The sequence below is a fragment of the Acomys minous genome, assembly GCF_964271855.1.
Source record: "Acomys minous genome assembly, chromosome: 4".
Classification (NCBI taxonomy): Eukaryota; Metazoa; Chordata; class Mammalia; order Rodentia; family Muridae; genus Acomys; species Acomys minous.
This window is the reverse complement of record NC_140486.1, coordinates 68712467-68737713: the sequence shown is the minus strand read 5'-3', so window position 1 is coordinate 68737713 and position 25247 is coordinate 68712467. Positions and strand designations below refer to the sequence as shown.

Sequence of the window (25247 nt, the reverse complement as noted above, 5' to 3'; positions counted from 1 at the left end):
TACATTCAATATCTCTTTAGAATACAAACAAACCACTACAAACAGATGTTTAGCTTCCTCATTGTCATGTAACTGACATTAATAAAGCTCTCACAAGGAGGCACTCCACTGACACAGAAACGTGAGAATCACAAACTAGCAACAAGAGACATATGCACACGCAAACTGCGTAACGCTGGTAAAAGCTATACACGCACATACACCAGAGCCTTGGCTGGCCATGCATTGACACAGGATGCCACAGCCTCACCAATCCATCCGACTGAGATGGGGTCGACTCTTGTTGGTCGGGTTGTTCTGGAACCTGTGATCCTCCTAAGTGAGCCTTCACTTCCAGTAAGAAAGGAAAGTGCATTCCTCTTCCCAGGAGAGGAGTTTTCTAGAATATGCTTCAAGGCAAACAAAACATGGGCTGAGGACACAGCTTATGGGAAACACATGCTTCGTACATGTGAAGGTCTGGATTCATCTCTAGGAACACAGAAAGTAAAATAAAGGTTGTATCACTGCTCCCCGGTTAAGCTGGCTGCCGCCCACCCTCTTCTCCTCCCCTACAGCACGTGGGTAACATGGCACACGCTCACACCCAGCTTCTTACGTGGGTGCTGCGACCCACAGTCAAGACTTTTATTTCTGACCGTTGGCTCCAGCTGGTGGACTGTTTGAAAGTATTAGGAGGCGTGGCCTTAGTGGAGGAGGTGTGCCATTGGGGTAGCCCTTGAGGCTTCAAATGTCCACGCCACTCCCAGCGAGTTTTCTCTACTGTAAGTCTCAGCTTTTGTCCGGCGCCGGCCTGACTGCTGCCATTTGTGCACAGCAAGCTTTCTTACCCACTGGGCCTCCTCTCCAGGCCCAAGTACTTAAGGATGTAAATGACTTTATATGCAAAAGCTGGACTCTAACTCATAGCCTTGCCAATATCAGGCGATTAAATGCTCAAACCTGCAAGCTACAGGCACACCATGCATTAAGGAAATGAAAGACAGCATGTCAGCTGGGCGCGGTGGTGCACACCTATAAATGCCAGCACTCGGGAGGCAGAGGCAGGTGATCGCTGTGAGTTCAAGGCCAGCCTGGTCTACAAAGTGAGTCCAGGACAGCCAAGGCTACACAGAGAAACCCTGTCTTGAAAAAACCAACCAAAAAAAAAAAAAAAAAAAAAAAAGAGGAGGAGGAAAGAAAGATAGTATGTGTGTCGGTTAATCCTGGATGTCAAACTCGCCTGCTTGAGCAGAGCCCAGGAAGATGTGCCACACACTTCTGACTGCCTCCGGGGCTCCTTCCTGAAACCATTCCACGGCTAAGTTTTGACCGATCAACTGATTGAGCAGACTACTGCAAGCAGTGAAACAAAGGGACGTGGGGACCAGCTGAGGCCGCTGGCCACTGGGGTCACTCGCTGAAGGGTCCTTTCCTTCTGATTCTCCTGCTTCCCTGGCCTTCCGCCATGGTGCTTCCGCCATGCTGGAAAAGCCATGGAGCCAGCTGACCATAGACTCCTATTCCTGAAAACGTGTTGCCAAAGTAAATCTTTAATCCTTAAGTTGTTTTCTTGGGTAGTCTGTCACAGCAACCAAAAAAAACCTAGCACATTTATATTCATTCTTTGTATTGTTCTTACATCTATATTAATTTGCTTAAATTATAAAATCAATGCATTTACAAACATGAAAAAATAAATACAATTAGGGAATTTAACAGCTTAGTATACACATTTCTTGAAATTTAAAACAGACCTCTATGAACATATGCTTAATTTTTTTCAAATGTTTGATTTTTAAACTAGGACAGCACTATTGTGCAATTTAAAAACATCTACTATACATTCTTTATTATTGTACAAATCAACCTTATTGAAGCATAAAATTCTACTAAACAGCTTCATCTGTTTTTTTTTAACTCATCGTCAATGCTGACACTTGCTCCTATTCGTTGATTTTATTAATATAAACACTTCAGTGAGCAGCTTTATACAAACACTACTGTGTACTTGTGTAACTAGTAACAGGTTGTGGGGCTGGGGAGATGACTCAGCTGGTCAGGCGCGTCACACAAACGTGAAGAACTGACTCCAGACCTCCAGCGCCCATGTAAAGCTTGGGCGTACGGGCTGGAGAGCTGGCTCAGAGGTTAAGAGCACTGCCTGCTCTTCCAAAGGTCATGACCTCAATTCCCAGCAGCTCACAACCATCTATAATGAGATCTAGTGCCCTCTTCTGGCCTGCAGGTGAACATGCAGACAGAGCACAGTATACGTAACAGTGAGGACCAGGTTATGTAAGATGCCTTGACACAAAATAAAAGACCTAGAACTGAGGAAAATACCCAAAGCCAACCTCTGGCTCTACACACAAGCCCATACACGTGAACACACTCATACATACTTTAAAAACACACACAACATATGTGCATACAACTGCAAAAAGTAAGATTCATCTTCCAACACCTGGGTTCTTTTCTTCATCGCTTATATATAGCAAAGAGATTCTATGCCCTGTAGCAAACAATGAAACATTATTTCCAATTAAAGTCAAAGAAACAACCTTTACGTTCCAATGGACTGTACTTTACTGTTTATACCTATGCAAACAACATAGCCCACTCTCCTTCACACACAAACACACATTCTCTCTCTCTCTCTCTCTCTCTCTCTCTCTCTCTCTCTCTCTCTCTCCTATTCACAGAAAAATACAGGCAATACTCTTTACATACATAGAATAAACTGCAGAGGCTTTTGAATTTTACAGATAAAAGTCCAGCAGAAACTATGTTTGTCTTTATTGGTAAAATGCTGCCTGTGATGTTATTAACACGTAACATGCACACAGGCCAGTGTCCCTTGCGCAGCTCCCCGTAACCAAGCAAAGCTAGTAATTTCATCTGCTGCTTGAAGTGTACTTTCAATACACACAGTATTTCTCTATAAAATACACATTGCCGCTGGGCATGACGGCACACGCCTTTAATCCCAGTACTCAGGAGGCAGAGGCAGGTGGATCCCTGTGAGTTTCAGGCCACCCTGGTCTACAAAGGGAATCCAGGACAGCCAAGGCTACACAGAGAAACCCTGTCTCCAAAAAACAAAAATAAATAAATAAATAAAAAATAAAATAAAATACACACTGAAGGCCAGTGTGGTGGCCTACGCCTTGAATTCCAGCACTCAGGAAAGCAGGCAGGTGGATCGCTGTGAGTTCAAGGCCAGACTGGTCTCCAAGACAGCCAAGGCTACACAGAGAGACACTGTCTCAAAAATACAAACAAACAAAAATCCCACACTTAAGCCATCTGGCTATAAACATTCAAGGCAATAAAATTCTTTGTTTTACAGTTTTGAAGGAATCAAATCAATATTTCTACAGTGTTTTCTTTTTTATGTTAAAAACAAAACAAAAACCCCTTCACCAGAAGATCAGATAGCACTGCTGCTCTCCTGTGCTGGATCTAATGCGCGCTCCTCCCCAGTACTTCATGAGCAGCTTAGATGAGGAAGAGACGCCCTCAGAACAGCCAGACTAAGAGAGGATTTTGAGACAACACACACAACCTGGAAAGACCAAGACCAAGCAACTCAGCCAACTACCTGGAAAAAAAATAATAAAACAAACAAACAAACAAACCGAGCTGCTTGGAAAGGCTTAGACCAACAAAGGCACCTGCAAAGGACACTTTTCAACTCCTGAGTGGCCTGCGCCTGTGCAGTGTGCTCCAGAAGTCCCCAGCTTTTCTGAGCTGTCTCCTGTACAGGAGTGGACTTTGGTGATCTAGCTGTTTTGAGTCATTTCTGCTCCTGTAAGGAACTCCCCACCCATAATCCACAGTGAGACACACTGGTTCACCAGGGTGGACTTTGGTCTATCATGGGTCCCTCTCTGGGGTGAACAGTATGTGCCGCATCGCCTGCTGCATCTCCCCAGGAAGTCTGAGCCCTAACAGTCACAATCCAGGTTTTTGCTTGTTTGTCTTTATACTGTGTTGAAAGGCCTGTGGAATACAGAAATAGTTGTGTCTAATGGAAGCTAGAGTCTTGTCTCACGCTCAGGCAAAAAAAATCCTTATTTGGAAGCCATCTATTTCTAGGCAGACCTTGAAGTCAAGAACACCGGAAACTAGGAGCGTAAGTGGTCCCCAGCGGAAGAAGTATGTGCGCTGAGAAGATGCTCAAGAACAGAAGTACACTAAAAACTAACAAGGTGGAAGAGATGGCTCGGTGGGTAAGACTGGACTGTTCTCACAGAGGCCCAGGAATCTCACAAAGACCCGGAACCACAGCTCCAGGCAATCCGACACCCTCTTGTGGACTCCATGAACACCTGAACTCAGACACAGTTTAAAAAGAAAGAGGAATCAGGAGTCAAAGAATAAAAACATCAGAAAACATAGTATTTTGTCTAACACATACTTAAGACTTTGTTCCAAAACTTCGCACAAGAATGTAAGCCTTTCATCTAAATATCAAATTAAAATCACACAGTAGAGATGCTGTCGAAAGGCAGGGCCAAGTAAAGTGTTCACCACACAAGCTAGTGTAGGTTCCAGAACCCACGTGAAAGCTGGATGCATAGGCACCCTGGCACACACCCACATGCACTGCACAAACGCGCACACAGACAAAAGCAAGAGCAGCTGCCATCTCGTCAGCACAGTGCAGGCCCTACACAGCGGCAGAGGGAAAGAGCGGAGCAGCAGATGGGACACAGCAGTGCGCACGCTGCAATCCCCAGGACGTTCTACAGCGACATCGTTTGTTTTCACTTTACCTATTGTACTTATAAAAATAGTTATATTAAATTGTAGTCATGAAGGGCCCTAAATGATGTTCTGCCAGAAGACTCATTGAACTTAACACTAAAAATCAATTCCGCTAAAGCTTTTGGAAAAAAGAAAAGCCATTAATTATCTCCCAAGGGCTTTCCAGGATCTTAAATGTAACATCACCTAAAAATTACAGGCCAGAAAATGAAAGTATTGTCTAAAACGTAAGACTGACTATGTGCTCTAAATCAATTTTTACCCATAGATCAGTCTTTCATTTACAATTACCACTACCTTTAATTCAGTTAAATTTAAGACATATAATTGGTTAAAGGTGAGCTATTTGAAACCTAGTATCCAAAATGAATTAAATGAAAAGCAAGATAAATAAGTGGCAGCAGCTGACAGCCTACCCTCAAGATCACCATGAGCCTCTCTGTACTTGGGTAGCCTTTGCCTCCACTACCACAATCACCTGGTATTTACTGAGTACCTCCCTAAATGCTAAACACTAGGGATTTGTATTTAATTGTAATACTATTACATAGTATTCTTTGTCATGCTACGTAAATGACTCATAACTGACCTTGTTAAGTTCACACTGTAAGAGTATGTATGAATTGTATTTTTCTGGTCTCATATCCATCCCATAATAGCACTGAATGCTTCATTCAAGAAGCATGGAAAGACAAGCCTCTCTCACCTCACTGCCCTCACACTCACCCCGGTCACTAAACACAGAACCAGACCTCAGCCGCAGACAATGCAGTTACTGCTAGTGTTAAGTAATTTCCTTTTATGGATGACTCTGAGATGCAACCGAGGTTGAAAGTCTAGGCGATGTGATATCCAAAAGGTTTTCCAACACTAAAACTCCTGATTTTATGGACTAAGATGAACTGGTGCAACAGAAGCACCATTTTCTCATGAAAAATACATAAAAACTTGAAACTTGATTGTGTTTGTCATAATTTTTAAAACCATTTAATTGTACACTGTGTGTGTGTGTGAGAGAAAGAGACAGACGGCTTCAAGTAGCCCAGGCTGGCCCCAAGCTTCTGGCTCTCCGGCCCCCATCTCCGAAGCCCTGGGATACAGGTGCATACAAGCGCACTTACCCGGGCGCTAAGATGCTACGGCTCTATTATCACAGCATCCTCAAATTCATCCTTCCTCCTGTATCACTTCCAAAGCAACTGTTCATCATCTGGATGGCTTTCTGTTTGTATGTATGTTTTCTGAGTCCTCTCTATGTAGTCCTGGCTGTCCTAGAGCTCACAAGGTAGGTTAGGCTGCCCTTGAGCTCCTAGAGATCCAGCTCCCTCCGCCTCCTGCCTCCACCCAGGTGTCCAGATAAAGTTTAACTACTCAAGCTTCCTGTTCTTTACCAGCTTAACCCTTTGTTGACTCTATCAATGATTCGGTCATTTCTGTTCTTCCTAAAACGCTACCTCCACACGCTCAGGGTCGTAAGAACAGTCACTCTATTTCCCTCTTAGGCAAAATTTTGTTTTATAACAATGAAATATACCAAATAACAATGCAGATAAGGACTTTTTTAGTAAAACAGATTATGGATGGTGAATTCAGGTAACTGAATCTGAAATGCCTCTTTGCTATTTTTAATCGTGTAACAGCAAATTAATAGATTACATGCATTATTAGTTATAAAAATTAGATGTGATAATATATGAGTAAATGTTTCTGTACTAATTGAACTATAAGGGAAAATGTAAACTTTAAAAACAAATGCAAAACAAAAGCATTTATAATTTAGCAACAGATGAGATTCTAGATTAGAGATTTACATTACCAAAAATCATTTCTTTGCTCAAATTTACCATATTAGCTTCTCACAAAGTATTATATTCCTTTCTTATTCATTCATTTTATGTGGATGAGTGTTTTATTTGCATGTATGTATGTGTATGTTGTGTATTCGTGCTAGATTGAGAACTGCCATTCTGCAGGAAAGGTCTTTAATAACCAGGGAGGTAAACAACTCAAAACAACTTCAGGAAGTCCCTGAAACTGACTAGATTCACTAGTCAAGAGTGAGGCAATTTTATTGCTGCCAGAGTAAGCAATGAAAGCTGATAATCAAGTCAGGCTACAATGACAACTTAAGACAAGTCAAGTTGTAAAGTCAACACAGACCAGACAGGTTGCCTGGAAACAGCAGAAACTAGCCTAGCTGACTGGGAAGTTCAGGCCAACTGAGTCACATGGAAAGAACAATCTCTAGGCTGTGTGAGCTCCCCTGTAGACTGTGTGGTGTGCTCCAGGTCTCCCCAGCTGTGTGAGCTGTCACCCATGCGGTGTCTCAGTCACTTCTGCTCCTCTAAGTAACCCCAATAAAACTCAACGGGTCACCAAACTGGACTTCAGTGGCATTCATACCTTGCTCTGTCATAGGGTTTCTCTCTGGGGTGAGTACTCGTGTGTGTTCTGCCTCCCCTGGAAATTTTCTGGCATACAACAGTGCACGATATACATGCCTTGTATCCAAGTAGGTCAGGAAAGTGTCCAATTCCCTGGAACCAGAGTTGCAGATGGCCATCAGCCATCTAAACTGCACAGTGAGTTTGCGGCCAGCCTAGACTACACAAGAACCTATCTGCAATAATAACATCACGAGGATAATGAAGATGACGACGATGATGATGTAATAGGTTCTGGTCCAAAAAGCCTGAAAATTCCTTCAACACAGAAAAATCAGAGAAAAAATTGATTCTTTAAAAAGATTTTTAAAAGCCAGGTGTGGTGGCACCTTTAATCCCAGCACTTGGGAGGCAGAGGCAGGTGGATTTCTGTGAGTTTCAGGCCACCCTGGTCTACAAAGGGAGTCTAGGACAGCCAAAGCTACAGAAAAACCCTGTCCCAAAAAAAACCAAAAAAACGAAAAAAAGATTCTGTCAGGAATGACAGAAGAGTTGGGCACAGCGGCACACACCCATAATTACAGAAGTCATAAGTGAATATACAAATAAGTTATGCTTAAAAAAAAAATCAAAGTTCCAGTAAAACATTTTCATGCAAAGAAAACTAGATGCAGATCTACTCTCCAGAATATTCTATCTATGGAAGCATGCCAATCAGTTACAGTCACAGTCAGGAAAGAGTAAGAAAATTCCTTTTCATTTTATGAAACCTGTAACAATCAATAAGAAAGGAGAATCAGACATCAGTCACAAAGATGCAACACCCTAGAGGCAGAATATAGCAGGTATAAAGGACAGTGACCAAGCTGGGCATGCTCACACACACCTGTCTCAGCACCGAGAAACAAGGGCAGGATTCTGAGTCTCAAGGCCAGCCTGGACAACACAGTATGTCTGGGCCAACCTCAGCTACAATGACATGTACCATCTCAAAAAAATAAAAATAAAATAAAATAAAAAAAGTCACGACCAAGTGAGTCATACACAAGGAAGTTACATATTCACAAGATGTGTTGGTCAGTTACAGTGTAGTTTACCATACGGACAGACTAGAGATGGGCCAGGTCACCTCTGAGGTGCAATGCATTTGAGACACACGCTTTCATTTAGCACACCAGAAGCCGGACCAAAGGGGACCTATTTATTGTGCTAAGTTATCTATAGAATGCTACAGGAAACATAAAACCCTCCTGTAGGCTCTGTTTTTTAACAATTAAACTTTATTATACAACCCAACTAGCTTACACAAGAGGGAAAAAAGGTTAAAGGGAAAAAAGAGTGAACCTTCTGCTATCTGTTCCATGGGACGGGTCCCTAGGTGTCTCTGGCCTGTTCACTGCTCCTCCTTCTGATCCACGTGCTCAGACCCCCTCTGAACCTGTTGCACCTCTCTCTGCCTGTCTGTCTCACTTGTCAAGGGCAGTCTCCCTCTCCCACTGAGGGTCGATTAGAAAAATAGTCCAGGTGGAGTCTCCAGGACCCCTTCCTGAATTCTAGACCCACGATGGCTCCACCCAGTCGATCTCAAGGTTAATCTAAGGGAGTATTCGAGGTGTGTCCAAGGGTAAAGCCCGCCAAGACTGCTTTCACCTGTGACAAAGCTTACAGTCTTCCCCACACCCTCCCTCTCAGGTCAGGAACCAGACAGGGATGGCCTGTGTTATCACTTATAAGAAGGGGGCGAGGGGGTCAGGACTGGCAAGGAACAAAGAGAAAGCAAAACACCAGCAGATAAAGACAATGCCGCCATGTCCACACATGCGGTAAGTGTGCTAATAGGAAAGCTTAAAATTAGAGACTGGCCAGAGAGACAGTGCAGCACAAGCCTGGAACTCACGGACACGTAGAAAGAACAGGGTTTCACCTGTCCTCTGACCTCCACGCGAGTGCTGTGGCGCACACGTGCACATGAACACACAAATACACGCATGTGCGCACATATAAAAACACACACACCCCTGAATGAAGTGCCTAGCACAACCAACAGGAGCAGAGCGACTCTTCAGGAGAGAAAGCCAGAACCGTAACCCACAGGTATTAAAGGAATGAAAAGGGAATTCATATAAACACTCTTGATGTGGAGGAACCAATATTGTACAGTATTAGTTCTTCGGTCAGTGACATCAAGTCCAGGTAATAATGAAAATGCCAACAGGGTTAGGCAAGGATGGAAGCTGACAGGCTGATGCTTAAGTTATGGGAAAGTTGAAGGACTAATGGTAGCCACACTACTCTAGAGGGGGGGAGAGGAAAAATTACACTATCAGGTGTTACAGGATCACGGAGTTTATTTAGAAAGACCAACTGAACCAAGGTCAGACACAGGGCCACACATATACCAATACTTTATAAACCAAATGACAAAAAGGCCACATCCAACAATGCTGAGAGAGAACTAGTCATACAGGAGCGACCAGAAACAAGCCAATCAATTCCTCCCACTGCCCACAAACGTCACCTCAAGAGCAACGAAGTCTATGACATTATCCATACAAACTGTTTCATGTTCAAGACCAAATGTCTTGACTATCCCAGCAGGATGCTGCTCAGGTCAAGGGTCATACGATCAGGTCCTCTCACGGTCTTATGCAACACCTTTTAAAGCAATGCACTGCAGTCCTGCAGATGGAGTGAGGAGATAGCAGCAAAATCTAACCTAGGTAAGAGTAGTTTCCAGAGCGAGCACGGTCCTGCATGCCTTTGGGAATCAGAGGCAGGTGGCGCTCTGTTGAGTCTAAGGCCAGCCTTCTCTACATAGAGAACTTTGGGCCAACCAGGGCTACACAGTAAGACCTTATCTCAATAAAATAAAATAATTAAAATCAGTAGAAATATCACTTAGATCTCAATATCTTAAACGTATTTCTTTTCCCGCTAAAAAGGCCCGGGAACCATGAAAATCTTGTAACGAGTGTCCCAAGTGTTCAAACTGACATCTGAGTCAAAGAAACGAAAAGGAAAAGAAAGGCCTTGGAAACAGCTGCCTCCGTGTCTTGGGCATGCAGGATAACTAGTGTGCTGACACCCGGGGCCCCTTGCCCACTCCACCCAGCAAGGAAGCCCCAGTACCTCCACCAGCCTCACACCCATCCCAGTCTCCGCCTAAGTAGCAGTTTGTGCCACTGGGATGCAGGGACGTGTTATATAAAACTGTGACAGAGCCCAGAGTGTGACCAAATCTACACAGCATGTGGCCCAGTTCCCCAACATAAAAGGATAAACTGACAGGCACAGCAACCAGTGTGACACCAGGAATTCGCCTGTACGTGCAGCAATCGAGTAAAGGTTTGTTGAGTGAAGTGATGAGACCCGATTAGACATTCTCAGACGCTGAGAACCACTTCACTCTGCTGCAGAAAGTAACTAAAGCCGAAGCTAAAGATTCACATGGAAGTGGTCAGTACTGAAACGATAGGAAAGATCCCAGACACAATAGCAATTTACTTCATAATTAAAAATATACCAGAGGTAGGTGGACAGGTGAACAGATGCAACTTCCTCAGGATTGGGTGAACTCAAATTAAGTGAGTGAAAACAGCAAGGCACTGAGAGACTACAGGACAGGTTCACGTTCTCAGGGTAATTAATTAATCCAGGGTTTACAACATAAAATTCAAGATCACTGAAACAAAACTGCGTTACATCCCATAGCTACAGAGACATCCACTTCCCACTATTTTAATGGTACTTACTGCTGGTAAGAGAGACTGCATATTTTGATTAGAGTCTGCAATTGTTGCAAGGTATACCAGGTTTGTATGCAACATCTGCTGATACCTATTAAAACAAAACAAATACCAATATTTTAAAAAATCTTCCTGTTTAAATTCAAACAACATCATAATTATTTTTAGAGCTTTTGTTGTTGTTGTTGTTGTTGGTTTGGTTTGGGTTCGGTTTTGAAGACACGGTTTTTCTCTATGTAGCCCTGGCTGTCCTGGACTCCCTTTGTAGAGCAGGCTGGACCCCAATTCACAGAGATACGCCTGCCTCTGCCTCCCTGAGTGCTGGGATCAAAAGCATGTGCCACCATGCTCAGCTATTTTTAGACATTAATGAAAGGTATGTTACCTGAACATTAACAGCACTTCAACTTTTCCTATTTCCTCTGCAAAATAAGTTACGTTCTGTGTGCACACATCTCACTTAATATGTAAACCAGCACTAGGAGTGCACTGGATGGTTTTCTGTCAACTTGACACAAGCTGGAGTCAGAGAGGAAGGAGCCTAAGTTGGGAAAATGACTCCATAATGCCTGCATGAGATCCAGCTGTAAGTCATTTTCCCAATTAGTGATCAGTGGGGGAGGGCCCAGCCGAAGGAGCAGGCTGAGCAAGCCAGTAAACAGCACCATGCCCTCTGCATCAGCTCCTGCCCAGCTTGGGTCCCTGGCCTGACTTCCTTTGGTGATGACCAGCAACTGTGGTTTGGTCACAGGATCAGTGTCTTGCTGCAGCAATACTAGCCCTGAGACAGCGAGGCAGCAGCTCTTACGCTCACTGAGCACTCACGGTTAGAGACTGCTGAGTTACACAAGAGTCCATGGCCGGTCAAGGGGACAGTGCTGTAGCTTTTGTCAGACATACAGTAGACTAAGTTTTACAAGAACTAAAATGAGGGACGTCAGTGAGCTATGCTCACCACCCCACGCGTCCCTCTGCTTTTGTTGTGGCTGTTGTCTGGAGACAAGGTCTCAGTCTATAAAACCCTGGCAGGCCTAGAACTCAGATCCACCTGCCTCTGCCTCCAAGTGCTCCTCTGCCGTCTGCACTTCACCAAAAGCTTCAAAGCAAAGAACAATCCGTACACACTCCCTTTTGCATTGCAGCAGCTGATTTTAGCCAAAGTTACACCCCTCTTCCATAAAGACATCTTTCCCAACATAATGGGCAAGGCACTCTTCAGTCACCTTAAAAATGCTACAGCAGATATGGACAAAATGACAGAACACTAAAGGTATTAACAATTCACTTTAAGGGCCAGGCGTGGTGGTGCACACCTTTAACCCCAGCACTCGGGAGGCAGAGGCAGGCGGATCGCTGTGAGTTCGAGGCCAGCCTGCTCTACAAAGTGAGTCCAGGACAGCCACGGCTACACAGAGAAACCCTGTCTTGAAAAACAAAACAAAAAAGCCAATTCACTTTAAACCTATAACTCAAATTCTTAATACTTAATATATAGTCAGCTACAATTAGAAAAAATGGCTTTTGGTAATATTGTTTAACAATTAATTGAAGTGGCTTCATAACTTCTTAAAGTTAGCTTGTATAAAACCAGAAACTGTCAGTGATCTAATTATTGTTTGGTTTCAACACATGAACAGAGCAAGTGCCACAAGCACAAATTTAAACCCACAATGTCCAACTGTTTTAAGAGTTCATTTCTCCCAGGCCAGGCATGGCGCAGAGGCCTGTGGCCCCAGCACTTGAGAGGCTGGCATGGAAACATAGGCTAGCCTGGGAATACTGCAAGACCAAGTCTCAAAAGCTGCAACTCACTTATTACAGATACTAGCTATAAATTTAAAATGATGTGTCAAAAGAATTTCATTCAAATAAATGAAGTAGTCTAATTCAGATCCAAACTGAAAAAATTCTCTAACATTGCTGTAAACAGCCAAGTGCAGTTTTCAGACAAAGGACAGGCTTGGCTCTTTACTGACCACAGTGCCCTCGTTAAGAAGCCTGCACTGAGTGTGCAGTTCCTCACATACACCTAGTGAAAAGGAGGCATTTTTGTAAGGTTCTTGAATATAAGAGCAATTGTTATGATTAATCATGTCTTTGAAATTCTTCAAACAACACTGACAGCAAATCTCATTGTTGTACACAAGTCTATTAGAAAAAAAAACCAAACAGCCCTTTTTTTCCTTTTTTCTTTTTCCTTTTTTTTTTTTTTTTTTTTTAAGACAGGGGTTCTTTGTGCATCCCTGGCTGTTCTGGAATTCCCTTTGTAGTCTATAGATCAGGCTGGCCTCGAACTGCCTAAGTTCTGGCCTCTGCCCCGCCCCCCTCCCCCCCCCCCCCCGAGTGCTGGAGTTGAACATGTGCGTCACCATGCCTGGCCCTATAGTGGTGGGGGGCAGTATGAGACTCACAAGGCTCTCCCTCCACCATGTGAGCCCAGGGAATCAAACCAAAGCCAGGTTTGGTTCATAGTGAGCACCTTTGCCTGCTGGCACGGTTGGTGGGGCTCAAGCAGCCACTTTTAATTAGGATACTCTGACTTCACAGACTGCACTTTAAAATCCTCCTTTTCTTGAGTTTTACTACTGTGCTGGTATAATCCTCCAGGGAGATTCCCAAGGAGCACTAACTACACCGCCATGGCAAGTAAGAGCAGCCGACCTGAAGACTGTGACCCCACCTGACCTCCTAACAAAGCCTCTCGTGCTGAGCAACCCATAATAAGGCAGCCTTAGAAAGTTACTGAGTGCCCCGTGCTTAACTTCACTGTTTAATAGTCACTAAAGCAGGCCTCAAAAGCCTCTGCAGCTTTAAGTGTCTATACTCAAAACTTAACTCAGCTAAAATGTCAAGATATTTATCCAACTGTTCTCAACATCAAATCTAACTTTTAAATTTGAAATGATCTTAATTTTTCAGAAAATCACGGATGTGTTGGGAAAATCTTTTACATCTTTCTTTCCAAATTGCTGCACAGTATTTTATAGCATTGGTCTCAGTCCTATGGACATAGGCGTTTTGTCCAAACTGTTTAACAGCCAGTTGCAAACATGATACTTCAATACCAATGCCCCTAAACAAGGGCACCCCTTAGTACCAGCATGGGGCGTTACATAATTACAGCACCCCATCTAATCTAGAGACCCCCATTCCCAAGCACCCTGCTGCCTATAAAGGCCTTTCCCTAACATGAGAAGGTGGACAAATAAGGATTGCCAAACACAAACAGCCAAACACTATGAATGTAACATGAACATGAACATAATTCCTGGTCATTCTGTGGTTCTTGCTATATGTAGTTATTTTATATGTGTGTAATAATATAAATGTATACGTCAAAAAAAAGAAATTAAAAAAAAAAGAGGTGGGCAAATGAAAGTTATTTGTGGTTTCTATTTTGTTGTTGATGTTTTGGTTTGGTTTTTGAGAAAAGGTCTTAATTTATAGTTCAGGCTGGCTCCAGAACTAGCTTCATAGAGCAGACTGGCCTTTTTGCCTACATGTATTTCTGCACGCCGGATGAGGGCACCAAATCTCACTATAGATGGTTGTGAGCCACCATGTGGTTGCTGGGTATCGAACTCAGGACCTTTGGAAGAAAAGGCAGTGCTCTTAAACTCTGAGCCATCTCTCCAGCCCCCGACCAGACTGGCCTTTAACTCAACAATTTTATCTTTGCTGCTGCTGTTGTTTTGTTTTGTTTTTTGAGACAGAGTTCTGCTGTGCAGCGTTGGTTGTCCTAGACTCCCTTTGTAGACCAGGCTGGTCTTGAATTCACATGTCCCACCAGCCTCTGCCTCCCTGAGTGCTGGGATCACAGGCGTGCAGCACCACGCCTGGCTCTTTCTTTTCGTTCTGAGAGCTTTAACTGGAATTAGTAATCTGCTTGCCTCAATCTCCAAGTAGTGAGACTACTGGCAGAGAGCAATAAACTAGGCTAGACAGTACTCTTTGACATAAAACTGCAGTAAGAAGCCGGGTATGGTGGTGCACGCCTTTAATCTCAGCACTTGGGAGACAGGCGGATCACTGTGAGTTCAAGGCCAACCTGGTCTTCAAAGCGAGTCTAGGACAGCAAAAGCTACAAAGAGAAATCCTATCTCGAAAAACCAAATAAATAAATAAATAAATAAATAAAACTGCAGCAACAAAAACAAAAAGCTACAACCAAACAAGTCTCCAAAGTGATTAACAAGGTGTTTAACTAGAGTGAGGTCAGTGGAAATAACTGTGGGAGCTCACTTTTCTGGGTTAAACTTTTCGGTTTGTTCATTTCTGAAATGTCATGAAAGCCAACAACGGGGGAAAAAAATGATTAACAAAAATCTGGTTATTTATATATTTTTCTCATTCTCTTCTGAGTTTGTATGTAACCTAAAATGGAATTAAAAAACAAGTCCACAAGAAGAATAACAAAAACCCACAGGAGAATCTGAATTCAGTTCAGATGGTGGAAATGAAGATAAAAACAGTTTCCTGAGAAATTTCATGTTCCAGTCCATAAATGCCATGTGTCGCTGCAGTCCTTATGAGTGCGTGCTCTTCCACACTTTAGTCAGCGATGCAGTGCGGTACCCACTAAGCAGCAGCACGCCCAGCACTCCGTGCAATGTGCTCTGTAAAGTTTACACAATGACAAAGGTGGCCAGCAGTGCCTTTCACAGCGCCCCATCTTTAAGCTAAGTGTACCTTCCTCACAATACTATGCTAACAAGAAACATGAACTCTGCTTGCCTCAGTCTCCAACTATAAACTCACGGGAGATTACCAATCACAGTCAACACCTTATATTTAATGATGGTAACTGCTAGAAGCCAGCTGCAGTTACCAGATACATTAAAATCTTATGTTTTTACTAATTAAAAATGAATTTGAAAAGCTTAAATTTAAATAAAAAGTAACCTTAACATAACACATTTACTGGATGTCAATCTACAGTTTATAGAATAAAAGGGTTTTTGGTTTGGTTTGGTTTGGTTTGGATTTTCGAGACAGGGTTTCTCTGTATAATAGCCCTGGCTGTCCTCGAACTCTCTTTGTAGACCAGGCTGGCCTAGAAGTCACATGATCTACCTGTCTCTCCCTCCTGAGTGCTGGGAGAATAAAAGTTATTTTGATAAGCAGTAGTTTAAACTGAAATTCCATTAAATGGTGACAAATACCAATTTTTTTAGCATTAAAATTTATAAAACACTCAGAAATAGTTGTAACCATTCTAGAATGCCACGAGGGCAGCTAATTAAAGCAAAATCTGTACTGATTTAGAAAACATCCAAAGCACACAGAAGGAAGCAGTAACAGTCGCAAACGTGGAAGAATATGAGTCCACACACACAATGCTTCAGGCCACGGATCAGACAATAACACGGGTTAGTTTTGTGTGTTCTAATGACACCAGTCAGAGCCACATGCAGGAAAGAGTCACTACCGGAATCCGTGTGCTAAGGATGTGTTCATTGACTTGTTTTTAATTATTTGCTTTCTAATTTTTTTTTAATGCATATACTGTCAACAGTTTAAATACAGGTTTTGTTTGGTTTGCTTTTTTTGAGAAAAGGTCTCATTATATGGCTGCCCTTGAACTCATGGCAATCCTCCTGCCTCAGCTTTCTGTGTGATAGGATTACAGATGGGAACCATACAGCTAAGTCTTCTTTTGTGTGTTGGGGTGGGGGGTTTCCAAGCTCCTGGGTTGTTTTTTTTTTTCCTCCACAATGGGGTGAGGGAGATCCACACATTACTTAACCTGCTAGAGCCGGCTAGGGCTATGTTACACCACTGAGGACCAGGACTCCCTCTCCCAGCACCACTAGCTGCCTCAAAGATCCTCTCTCACCCCGAGCGGAAGTAAGGTATTTTTAATCTATGAAGTTGTATTCAAGGGAAACTTGAATCAAAGCCAAGCTGTCAGTTCCCAGACAGCTGTCAGTCCTACGGTTTCTCGGCATGGTCCTTTCACTCAACCATGAGCAGCAGGAGCATCTGTCCGTGCTCAGAGCAGGGGATTTTCTTCTCTTTGTTCACTTTATTCACAGACTGCATCAACAACCTGAAAACTCACAAATACCAAAAGAACAGTCAAAACACAGGTTCCCCATCAAAGCAGCACAGAGCTCTGACCACACTTCTTTGAGGCTGATACAGGAGGAAGACACACACACACACACACACACACACACACACACACACACACACACACACACACACACGGACATGGGAGTAGAAGTGGGGGACAGAGGGGACAGAGGACACAATGGGGGAGAACATCATCAGAGCACATTACATACAGGTATGAAATCGTAAGAGAATACATGAAGTTGAAAAACATAAAATAAAAATTGCAACAACCAAGAACTGACGGCAGTGCTGAATGACAGAGCAAAGCCCCTTGATTACAGGTAGAAGAGAGCTAGAAAACTCATTAGAAGGGGAAGAGAGTTAGAAAACTCATCAGAAAGGGCAAAGTTTAAGCTTCTACCTTAGCTCAGTCTGGGCCCCAGCTGCATCACTACAGGGGAGGGGTTTCTACGATGTGTAGAGGGGGATTGATGGAGCACACACGGACGCCAAGGATTCGAATTTAAACCAAACAGGACCAAGCACAGCTGGGTATCAGTAATGCTGGCTCATACAGAGGAACAAAACCTGTCCTACACCATAAAATCCTTCGGCTCTATACCAGGTTCTGAAATGCCTCAGGTGAAAAAGGTCACTCCAGTAGTCCCTGCATGCCCAGCTCTGGCAGTCACCGCACCACAGATGATTAGCCACGGACAAACAACACAATGAGATCCACTACTTCTTAAAAATTAAATTTCAAATACATACAAACAAAATGTATTGAAGAAACAAAACACATAAATGGGAACGGCTATAGGAAATGCAAAATGTGTAAGTGATTGCGAAACAAGATAACCTGGTAACAATGTTTTGGTTTCTAAATTTCAGCCTATACATTTCAACAAACAAAAACACTACCAATCTACTCTTAAGAGAAATGGATGACTCCAGATTTGTACAAGAAGAAATATAAAGTAAAACTAAAACATTTCATGGTACAGAAAAATAAAATGCTCAGCCAAGAATGGTAGCACATGCCTGTAATCCCAGCACTCAGGGAGGCAGAGGCAGGAGGATCTCTGTGTGTTCAAGTCTAGCCTGGTCTACAAAGCGAGTGTAGGACAGCCAAGGATACACAGAGAAGAGGAAGAGGAGGAGGGGGGAAAATGCTCAAAAAAATTAATAAAAAAAAGTCTGGAAGCTAGACAAGAACGGCTTCCATTAGCCAGCTCTACAACAACCTAAGACAGAAGACAAAGTATTAGAGCAACACATAAGGTAGAGAAAATACAGTATAATACAGTGCAAATCCATTTAAAGATAGAGGTGTGAAATAATGGAGAGAAAAGGTGAGGTGACTTCTGTACAGTAGAGCTCCACATACATTTAGGAGTTGCGGACAGTAAGAGCCATCATGGGGAGCTCATCAGTGGGTACCAAAACTAGGATGCTCAACTATAATGAGAAAAGGTATGTGGGCGTCAAGGTGCCTGCCTAGTGATGTGCGTATGAATTACAGAGAGAAAACAGCAACTCTCTGGTGGACAAAACAACAGGCACCAGGGGCTGTTCAGCTAGGGAGGACACAGTCACACTAATGCCAGAGGGCGGGCACAGAAACATAAGCTGGGTCTTAAGTGAGGAGCACTCCACAGACAACTGCATTCTGCAATGTCAACACGATAACGCATCAAGTCTGAGGAGCAGTGGCAGTTACCTCCACCCATGAGATGTACCCACCAAGTGTAAAGTTTGACCCACTTTGGGATCTGAAAAAAACACACTAATGGGACAACTGGCAAAACCTAAAAGCTCTGGAGCTGACAGTCCTGATTCACCACTTCAATAATTTATACTCGGGCAGTGTATGAATACGTGCCCGACCTTAGGAAAACATAGGTTATTAAAAGTAAGAGAATCTGCAGTCAGTTTCAAATGTCTATGAAATAAAGAGTGATTGGGCTCATCTGTTAACATCTTAAGAACCTCAATAAAGGGCATTCAGTAATTTCTTTTACTATCATTGAGCCTTTTTCATTAAGTAGGAGGGAAATGCTTTGAACGAGTATTTGTTCAAAAACTTAAGTCTTACCAGTCAGATATACAGAATTTTGTAAAGGACGGCCAATATCTACAGCTGGCAGTAGTGGGTGACCACCAGGACAGGGATGAAATGAAGTGAGGAAATTTTTGGCAGGGCAGTTTGGCAATTTAGCCTGGTTTCTGACCTAGTAATCCATTTAAGTTGCAACCTAGGACTGGCAATCACTGTGTGGAGATAGCACTTGCCAAAGAGAAACAAGGCCCAACAAGAAAGAGAGGGGAAAAAAACTTCTATAAGTACCAGAACATCAGAATTTTAAATAAAGGGAAAAGAGAGACCTGAAGTTCAGCAGTAGAGTGACTCACTGGAGGGCAAGACACCAACAAAGATAGAAAAGCAAACCAAGCGCTTGCTTGGGACTATCTCCCAGGAGCAGGCCAGTGAGCCCTCTAGGAAAGGACCCGCCCCAAACTAAAGTAAAGCTGTGTTGTCAGGTGCAGCAGCGGCTGAACACAGTGCAATAACACACTTGTCTGTAACCCAAAACACTCCACACAACTCGGGATGGAAAGGGAGCCTGAGTCTCAATGCTTTCCTATCGGTTATATATGACAGTATTTTGTTTTAAAAAAAAAAAAAAAAGTGAAGCATATACATGTCATCTTTCCCTGCAGCATCTACTAGATTATAGGGTGTATCTTTACACACACCTGCTGGACAAAACAGGCAGTTCTGCCCCGTCACAATCTCCTTTTGATCTGTTCTTGTGGTTTGTTTGTTTTTAAGACAGGGTCTTGAGGTAGGGCCCAGGCTGGCCTAGAATTTCTCCTGCCTTAGTTTAAAGGTGCTGGGCTTCGTGACCAAGCCCAGCCTCACATCTGATTCTACTCGGGCACACACTGCTTCCTTCTGAGAGATCACTTGAAAATAAAGTTTGGTCCTTGTAAATGACAAGCAGTTCTCTAGGGTGGCACACGCCTTTAGTCCCAGCACTTGGGAGGCAGAGGCAGGAGGATCTTTGTGAGTTTGAGGCCAGCCTGGTCTACAAAGTCCAGGCCAGCCAAAGCTCCACAGAGAAACGCTGTCTCGAAAAACCAAAAAGATCTGCTCTCTCATCAGTATCTTCAGAAGTAATTACATACATGAAAATTTAACTTTTCTTTTTCTTTTTTTCTTTTCTTTTCTTTTTTTTTTTTTTTTTTTTTTTTGGATTTTTGAGACAGGGCTTCTTTTTGTAGACCTGACTGGCCTTGAACTCGGAGACAGACATCTGCCTGCCTCTGCCTTCCAAGTGCTGGATTTAAAGGTATGTAGCATCGCACCACCACCAGGCTAAGATTTCTTTTTCTATAGATGAGGTTCTGTAAAGTTTAAAGTCATTATTTTCTAATATAAGATTAAAACATATACATACATACATACACACACACACACACACACACACACACACACACACACACACGACACCTCCCATCACAAAGGAATTTTCTTTGTGGCACAGTCCTTTAATCCCAGCACTCGGAGACAGAGGCAGGTAGATCACTGTGAGTTCAAGGCCAGCCTGCTCTACAAAGTAAGTCCAGGAGAAGTAAAGGCTACACAGAGAAACCCTGTCTCGAAAAACCAAAACCAAACCAAACCAAAACAAAAACAAACAAACAACAAATCAGGAAAAGACATATTGGCAGCAGTCTCATGAATGGAGACCTGGAAACCACCCAAAGGACAGGGTACAACGGAAGCTCATTTGGCTTTATAAGGAAGTACTCGTGCATTTGCCAGCATCAATCAGTCTTGATACAACATGCCGTGTAAAATAAGAGAATCAAAGCTGGGTGTTGGCTGCTGGGATGTGCACTTCAGAGGCAGAGACGGGGAGCAGGAGTTTGACGCAGCCTGGGCTTCATGAGACCCTATTTCAAAACCCACAGGGGAAGAGAGAGGTCAGTCAAAACAGTCCACACGCTCTTGGAATCCATTTGCACAAAATGTCCCCAACAGTCAAATCTACAGCAACAGAAAGTAGGCTGTGGGCTAAGAGACTGGTGGGAAGGGGTCCCAATGACGGCCATGAAACACATGTTCTCTTTGTGGTGATGAAAATGTTCTCAATGGGCTGAGGTGACACTACCACAACTCCACAGGTAAAAGTTAAAAGAGAAATGTACTTTTTTTTTTGAAATAATAGAACTCACTAAAGCTGTTGTTCAAAAGAAAAGTAAAAAGTAGCAACAACAACAACAAGACCAAACACAAAGAGCTTCTCCTCGGTCTTACTGCGAGCACTCTGAGGCCTTTCCTTTGTTCTGATAGTCCATTATACACTGAATAAGATGGTTATTTTCATCCAGCATCTGAAATAAAAACCAGAGAGTTTACTGTAAATCTAGTGCATCAAGTAAAATGAAAACCTAGGAGCCTGAAGGGGGAGAAATGCATGCACGCTACATACAGAGGCTTGCAAAGCAACAAAATATGGTTTCTTTCGAAGCCATCAGGACAGATTACAAAACCATCAAAGTGAACATGGAAAACACATCCTCTTGGAATCGCTTTGGGTTAGTGTTTCTACTTGCTGCTACAAAATACTTGAAAGTTTATAAAAAGAAACATGAGACTGAATTAACTTAGTTAAAATTTTCCATTAGTGTTAAAATGTATAAATCACAACATAAGCTATACATGATTCACATAGATAATCCTACAACTAAATTTTGTAATTTGGATTTTTCTAGAAATGCATATCTACATGGAAACTGAACCTACTGGTGGAATCGTCTGTTAATATAGATTATAACTTGTCACACACAAAAATCTGACTTTTGTATATTGGTAATGAAATCACATTAATCAATTATGTTTAATACATATTTCAATTACTCTTTCCTGAAACACAGAAGGGAAATCACTGTTTCTTTCTACTTGTTTATCACTAGAGTGTGTGTGTTCTCTCCTGTTGCTGTCATGGGCACACACACCAGAGTGGCATGGTGTGAGGTCAGAGGGCAACTCTGTGGCTTTGATTCTCTGCTGAGCCATCCTCCAGGCCCCATGGTTTTGTGTCTTTAATACAGAGACATTTAATCACCTCTCCCCTCTGTTAGTAGCAGTTGATTTTTGAGCATTCTCATGCTTTGCAGTACGAGGGGAAAACCTGCTCTTACCCAGAAGGAAACAAACACGTGACTCCTGCTGCCCAGGGGACTCCAGGGAGTTGGGTAGCTTCATTCCTAACTGTATACATTTATGATTCTCCAAAAAATGACACATAACTGAGGATCTCCATGCATGCGTAAGATTTAATAGGATTTAAGCTTATGATAGAAAATGAGGCATCTCAGAAAGTTTAAAAACCATAAGATACATCAATTATTATTTTACCATCTTATAACAATCTAAGCAACCTCGGCTTTGAGGGTTAAATAATTCATCTATGCCAACGGCACTAGACAGAGACCTACAAAAGACCATGTTAGTGCCAGCCAGCACACTGTCCCACGCACACCACCTAAGTTTGTGGGAGTTTTTTGTTTAGTTGGGTTTGGTTTTTCGAAACAGGGTCTCTCTGTGTTAGCCTTGGCTGTCCTGGACTCGCTTTGTATACCAGGCTGACCTCGAACTCACAGCGATCCGCCTGCCTCTGCCTCCCAAGGCATATGCCACCACATCCGGCTAGTTTGTGGAAAATTTAAGACACGGTAATGGCCATGCCCCACTTTTCTTTCTTTCTTTCTTTCTTTCTTTTTTGTTTTGTTTTGTTTTATTTTTAAAGACAGGGTCTCTCTTTGTAGCCTTGACTGTCCTGGACTCCTTCTGTAGACCAGGCTGGCCTCGAACTCACAGCGATCCGCCTGCCTCTGTCTCCCAAGTGCTGGGATTAAGGGCGTGAGCCACTTCTCATGATTCAATGAGTAACCATGGGACAACACCAAAACTAAATCATTTAATGTGATTTTCAACTAAAAACGAAGATCCCATTACCATCAACTGATATATCCTGCACATTTATCATAATCTTTGACTGCTAAGGGTAACCACTTTTCTAAGATGTGCTCCTTAAATACAGTCACTAGATATGAAAAATACACTTTGTTTTGTTTTGTTGTTTTGAGACAGCACTTCTTCGTGTAGCCTTGGCTGTCCTGGAACTAGCGCTGTAGACCAGGCTGGCCTCGAACTCACAGAGATCTGCCTGCCTCTGCCTCCGCCTGAGTGCCATCAATTCAACTCAAACCAAGGAATTCCTTAAATAAACCCCAACCATCTGTCTCCTGTCTAATACCAGTGTCTGACACTGCAAACAAAACCTAAGTTGGAATCCACTTTTGAGGGGATGGAGAGATGGTGAGGACAAGAGCACTTTGTGTTCTTGCTGGGGAGCAGGGTTGGGTTTCCAGCACCACAAAGAGGCTCACATCTGGCTGTTAACCCCACTTTCAGGGGAAAGGATGTTTCTTCGAACCTCCCCAGGCAATGCATGCACTGACAGACACATACACAAAAATTAAATTTAAAAAAAAATGTTTAATCGAGTTTCACTTCGCATCTGAGAATGAAAAATAGCCAGCTAGCACCTTCTAGATCACTCAAGATAAGCAACAAATAGACTTATATAAGAAAAAAAAACTATTGAGAAAAAGAAAAACGCCAGACTTTTTCTAGAGTTCAAAAAGAAAGCGTAAATTACTCCCAGAAACAGGCTTTCTGCATGTGTGTACTTAAAGGAAGCTGTTCACCAGACAGGCTCAACCCAGCGCACGAGAAAGCAACTGCGTTTCCAAGCACTGCCAGGCGGTTTCTTCAAAGAAAATAAAGCAACAGTTGGGCAAATGTCAAATGCCACACTACGAAGACCCTGACAGTAAACTGTAACCGACAGGTCTGCAAGAGTGCCCTGATTGGTACTACAAGTTGATTTTTCTCTCTTTAACCTTGCTGCACGGCAATAAACAAGATGGAAATACTCAAGGCAGACTGCTAAACTTAACAAGCGACTTTTAAAAATCTACCACGCTGTGATCTAGAATACTGCCTTGCTCTTAGGCACAGACTCAGAGGATAATAAAGAACCTTTGTGTCCCCAACTGGCAGTCCCGGAGCGGCGAGTGGGGTGGCACTCTCCTCTGAGGACGCAGCTCCCAACGCTTCTAACGCGACTTAATGCAAACCGACCGCCCGTCCATGTAGACAGCCAACTCCGGCCGGCCGGAGGAGGCTCGCCCTCCTGAGCCCCAGCGCCTGCCCTGCGCGCTCAGGCGCATCTATCTGCTGCAGAACGGAATGGATGCCGGGCGCGCCCCCGGGGAAGCCCCGAGCCTTACAGGCTCCTTCCTCGCCTGCCCCAGCCTCTGCGGAAGGTTCCCAAGTTCTCCAGGGAGGGCCTCAACTCGGAGGAGTTTGCAGCGCGGCACTCTGAGCTCCGGCTTCCGCGAGTGGGGTCCCGGCGGGGCGGAGCGACGCTGGAGTCTCGCGGGCCGCTCCTCTCCGGGCCCCGCGGCGCGAGGCCACCCGACCCGCGGGGAAATCGGGCGGCGGTTGCCGGCGCTTTTGTGCGGGTGGAGCAGGCGCCAAAGGGCTCCTCCGGGAAGCCGGCGCCCGCCCGCCCCCACCACCGCCCGGCCGCTCCCCGCCACACCGCCTCGCCTCGGCCCCGCGCCCGGCCGCCTCTCCCAGCTCACCTTCTGGATGGCGGCGGGCGTGATCTCCCCTTTGCCCCGCTGCCTCGGGGCTGCGAACGCCACAGACATGTTGCCGCCGAGCCCGCGACCGGCGAGTCCCGAGCGCTCCGGGGGGCCACGGGGCAAGGGGCCCGACGCCCGCCTCCCGGGCAGTCCCACCTCACCGCGCGCGGTAGGGGAGGATGCTCCGGGGCCGCGCGCATCGCCGGCCGAGTCGCGCTCTGCGCGGAGCTGCAGCTCCCAGCCACGAAGGCGTGCACGAAGCTCGTGGAGGCCAGGGCGGCTCGAGCCCCGGGGCCCGCCGCGGCCAGCCCGCCGGCGGACCACGCTCGCGGGTCTCACCCCCGCGTCCGCCTGCTGGTGGTAGCGCCGCGCCGGCAGCCTCCACCCGGACGCTCAGGAAATGGTCCCGCCGCCGCGGGAGGGAGCGGCTCGGCCGCGCTGTCACAGGAAACGTGGGGCCCGCCCGCCACGCTGTACCTAACTGCGCGGTGGACCCTCGGGGGAAGAGGCGACAGTCCCGAGTCGCCCCGGCCGCCACCGAGAGGGGCAGAGGGGAGCCGGGACTCCTGAGCGTCTACCG

The 25247-nt window shown here is 44.4% G+C and overlaps 1 protein-coding gene across 3 annotated transcripts in view; it reads right to left on the bottom strand.

Moving 5' to 3' along the window:
* SS18 (SS18 subunit of BAF chromatin remodeling complex) overlaps positions 1–24884 on the bottom strand; it is a 63327-nt gene extending 38443 nt beyond the window's left edge. For all 3 annotated transcript variants that reach the window (XM_084780219.1, XM_084780220.1, XM_084780221.1), the window contains exons 1-3: positions 24665–24884; positions 21264–21340; positions 10889–10973 (exon numbers count right to left, since the gene is read on the bottom strand). In XM_084780219.1, coding sequence (XP_084636345.1) covers positions 10889–10973; positions 21264–21340; positions 24665–24733 — 231 coding nt within the window. In that variant the 5' untranslated portion in view covers positions 24734–24884. The remainder of the gene's footprint in view (positions 1–10888; positions 10974–21263; positions 21341–24664) is intronic.
* Positions 24885–25247: the final 363 nt, after the last annotated feature.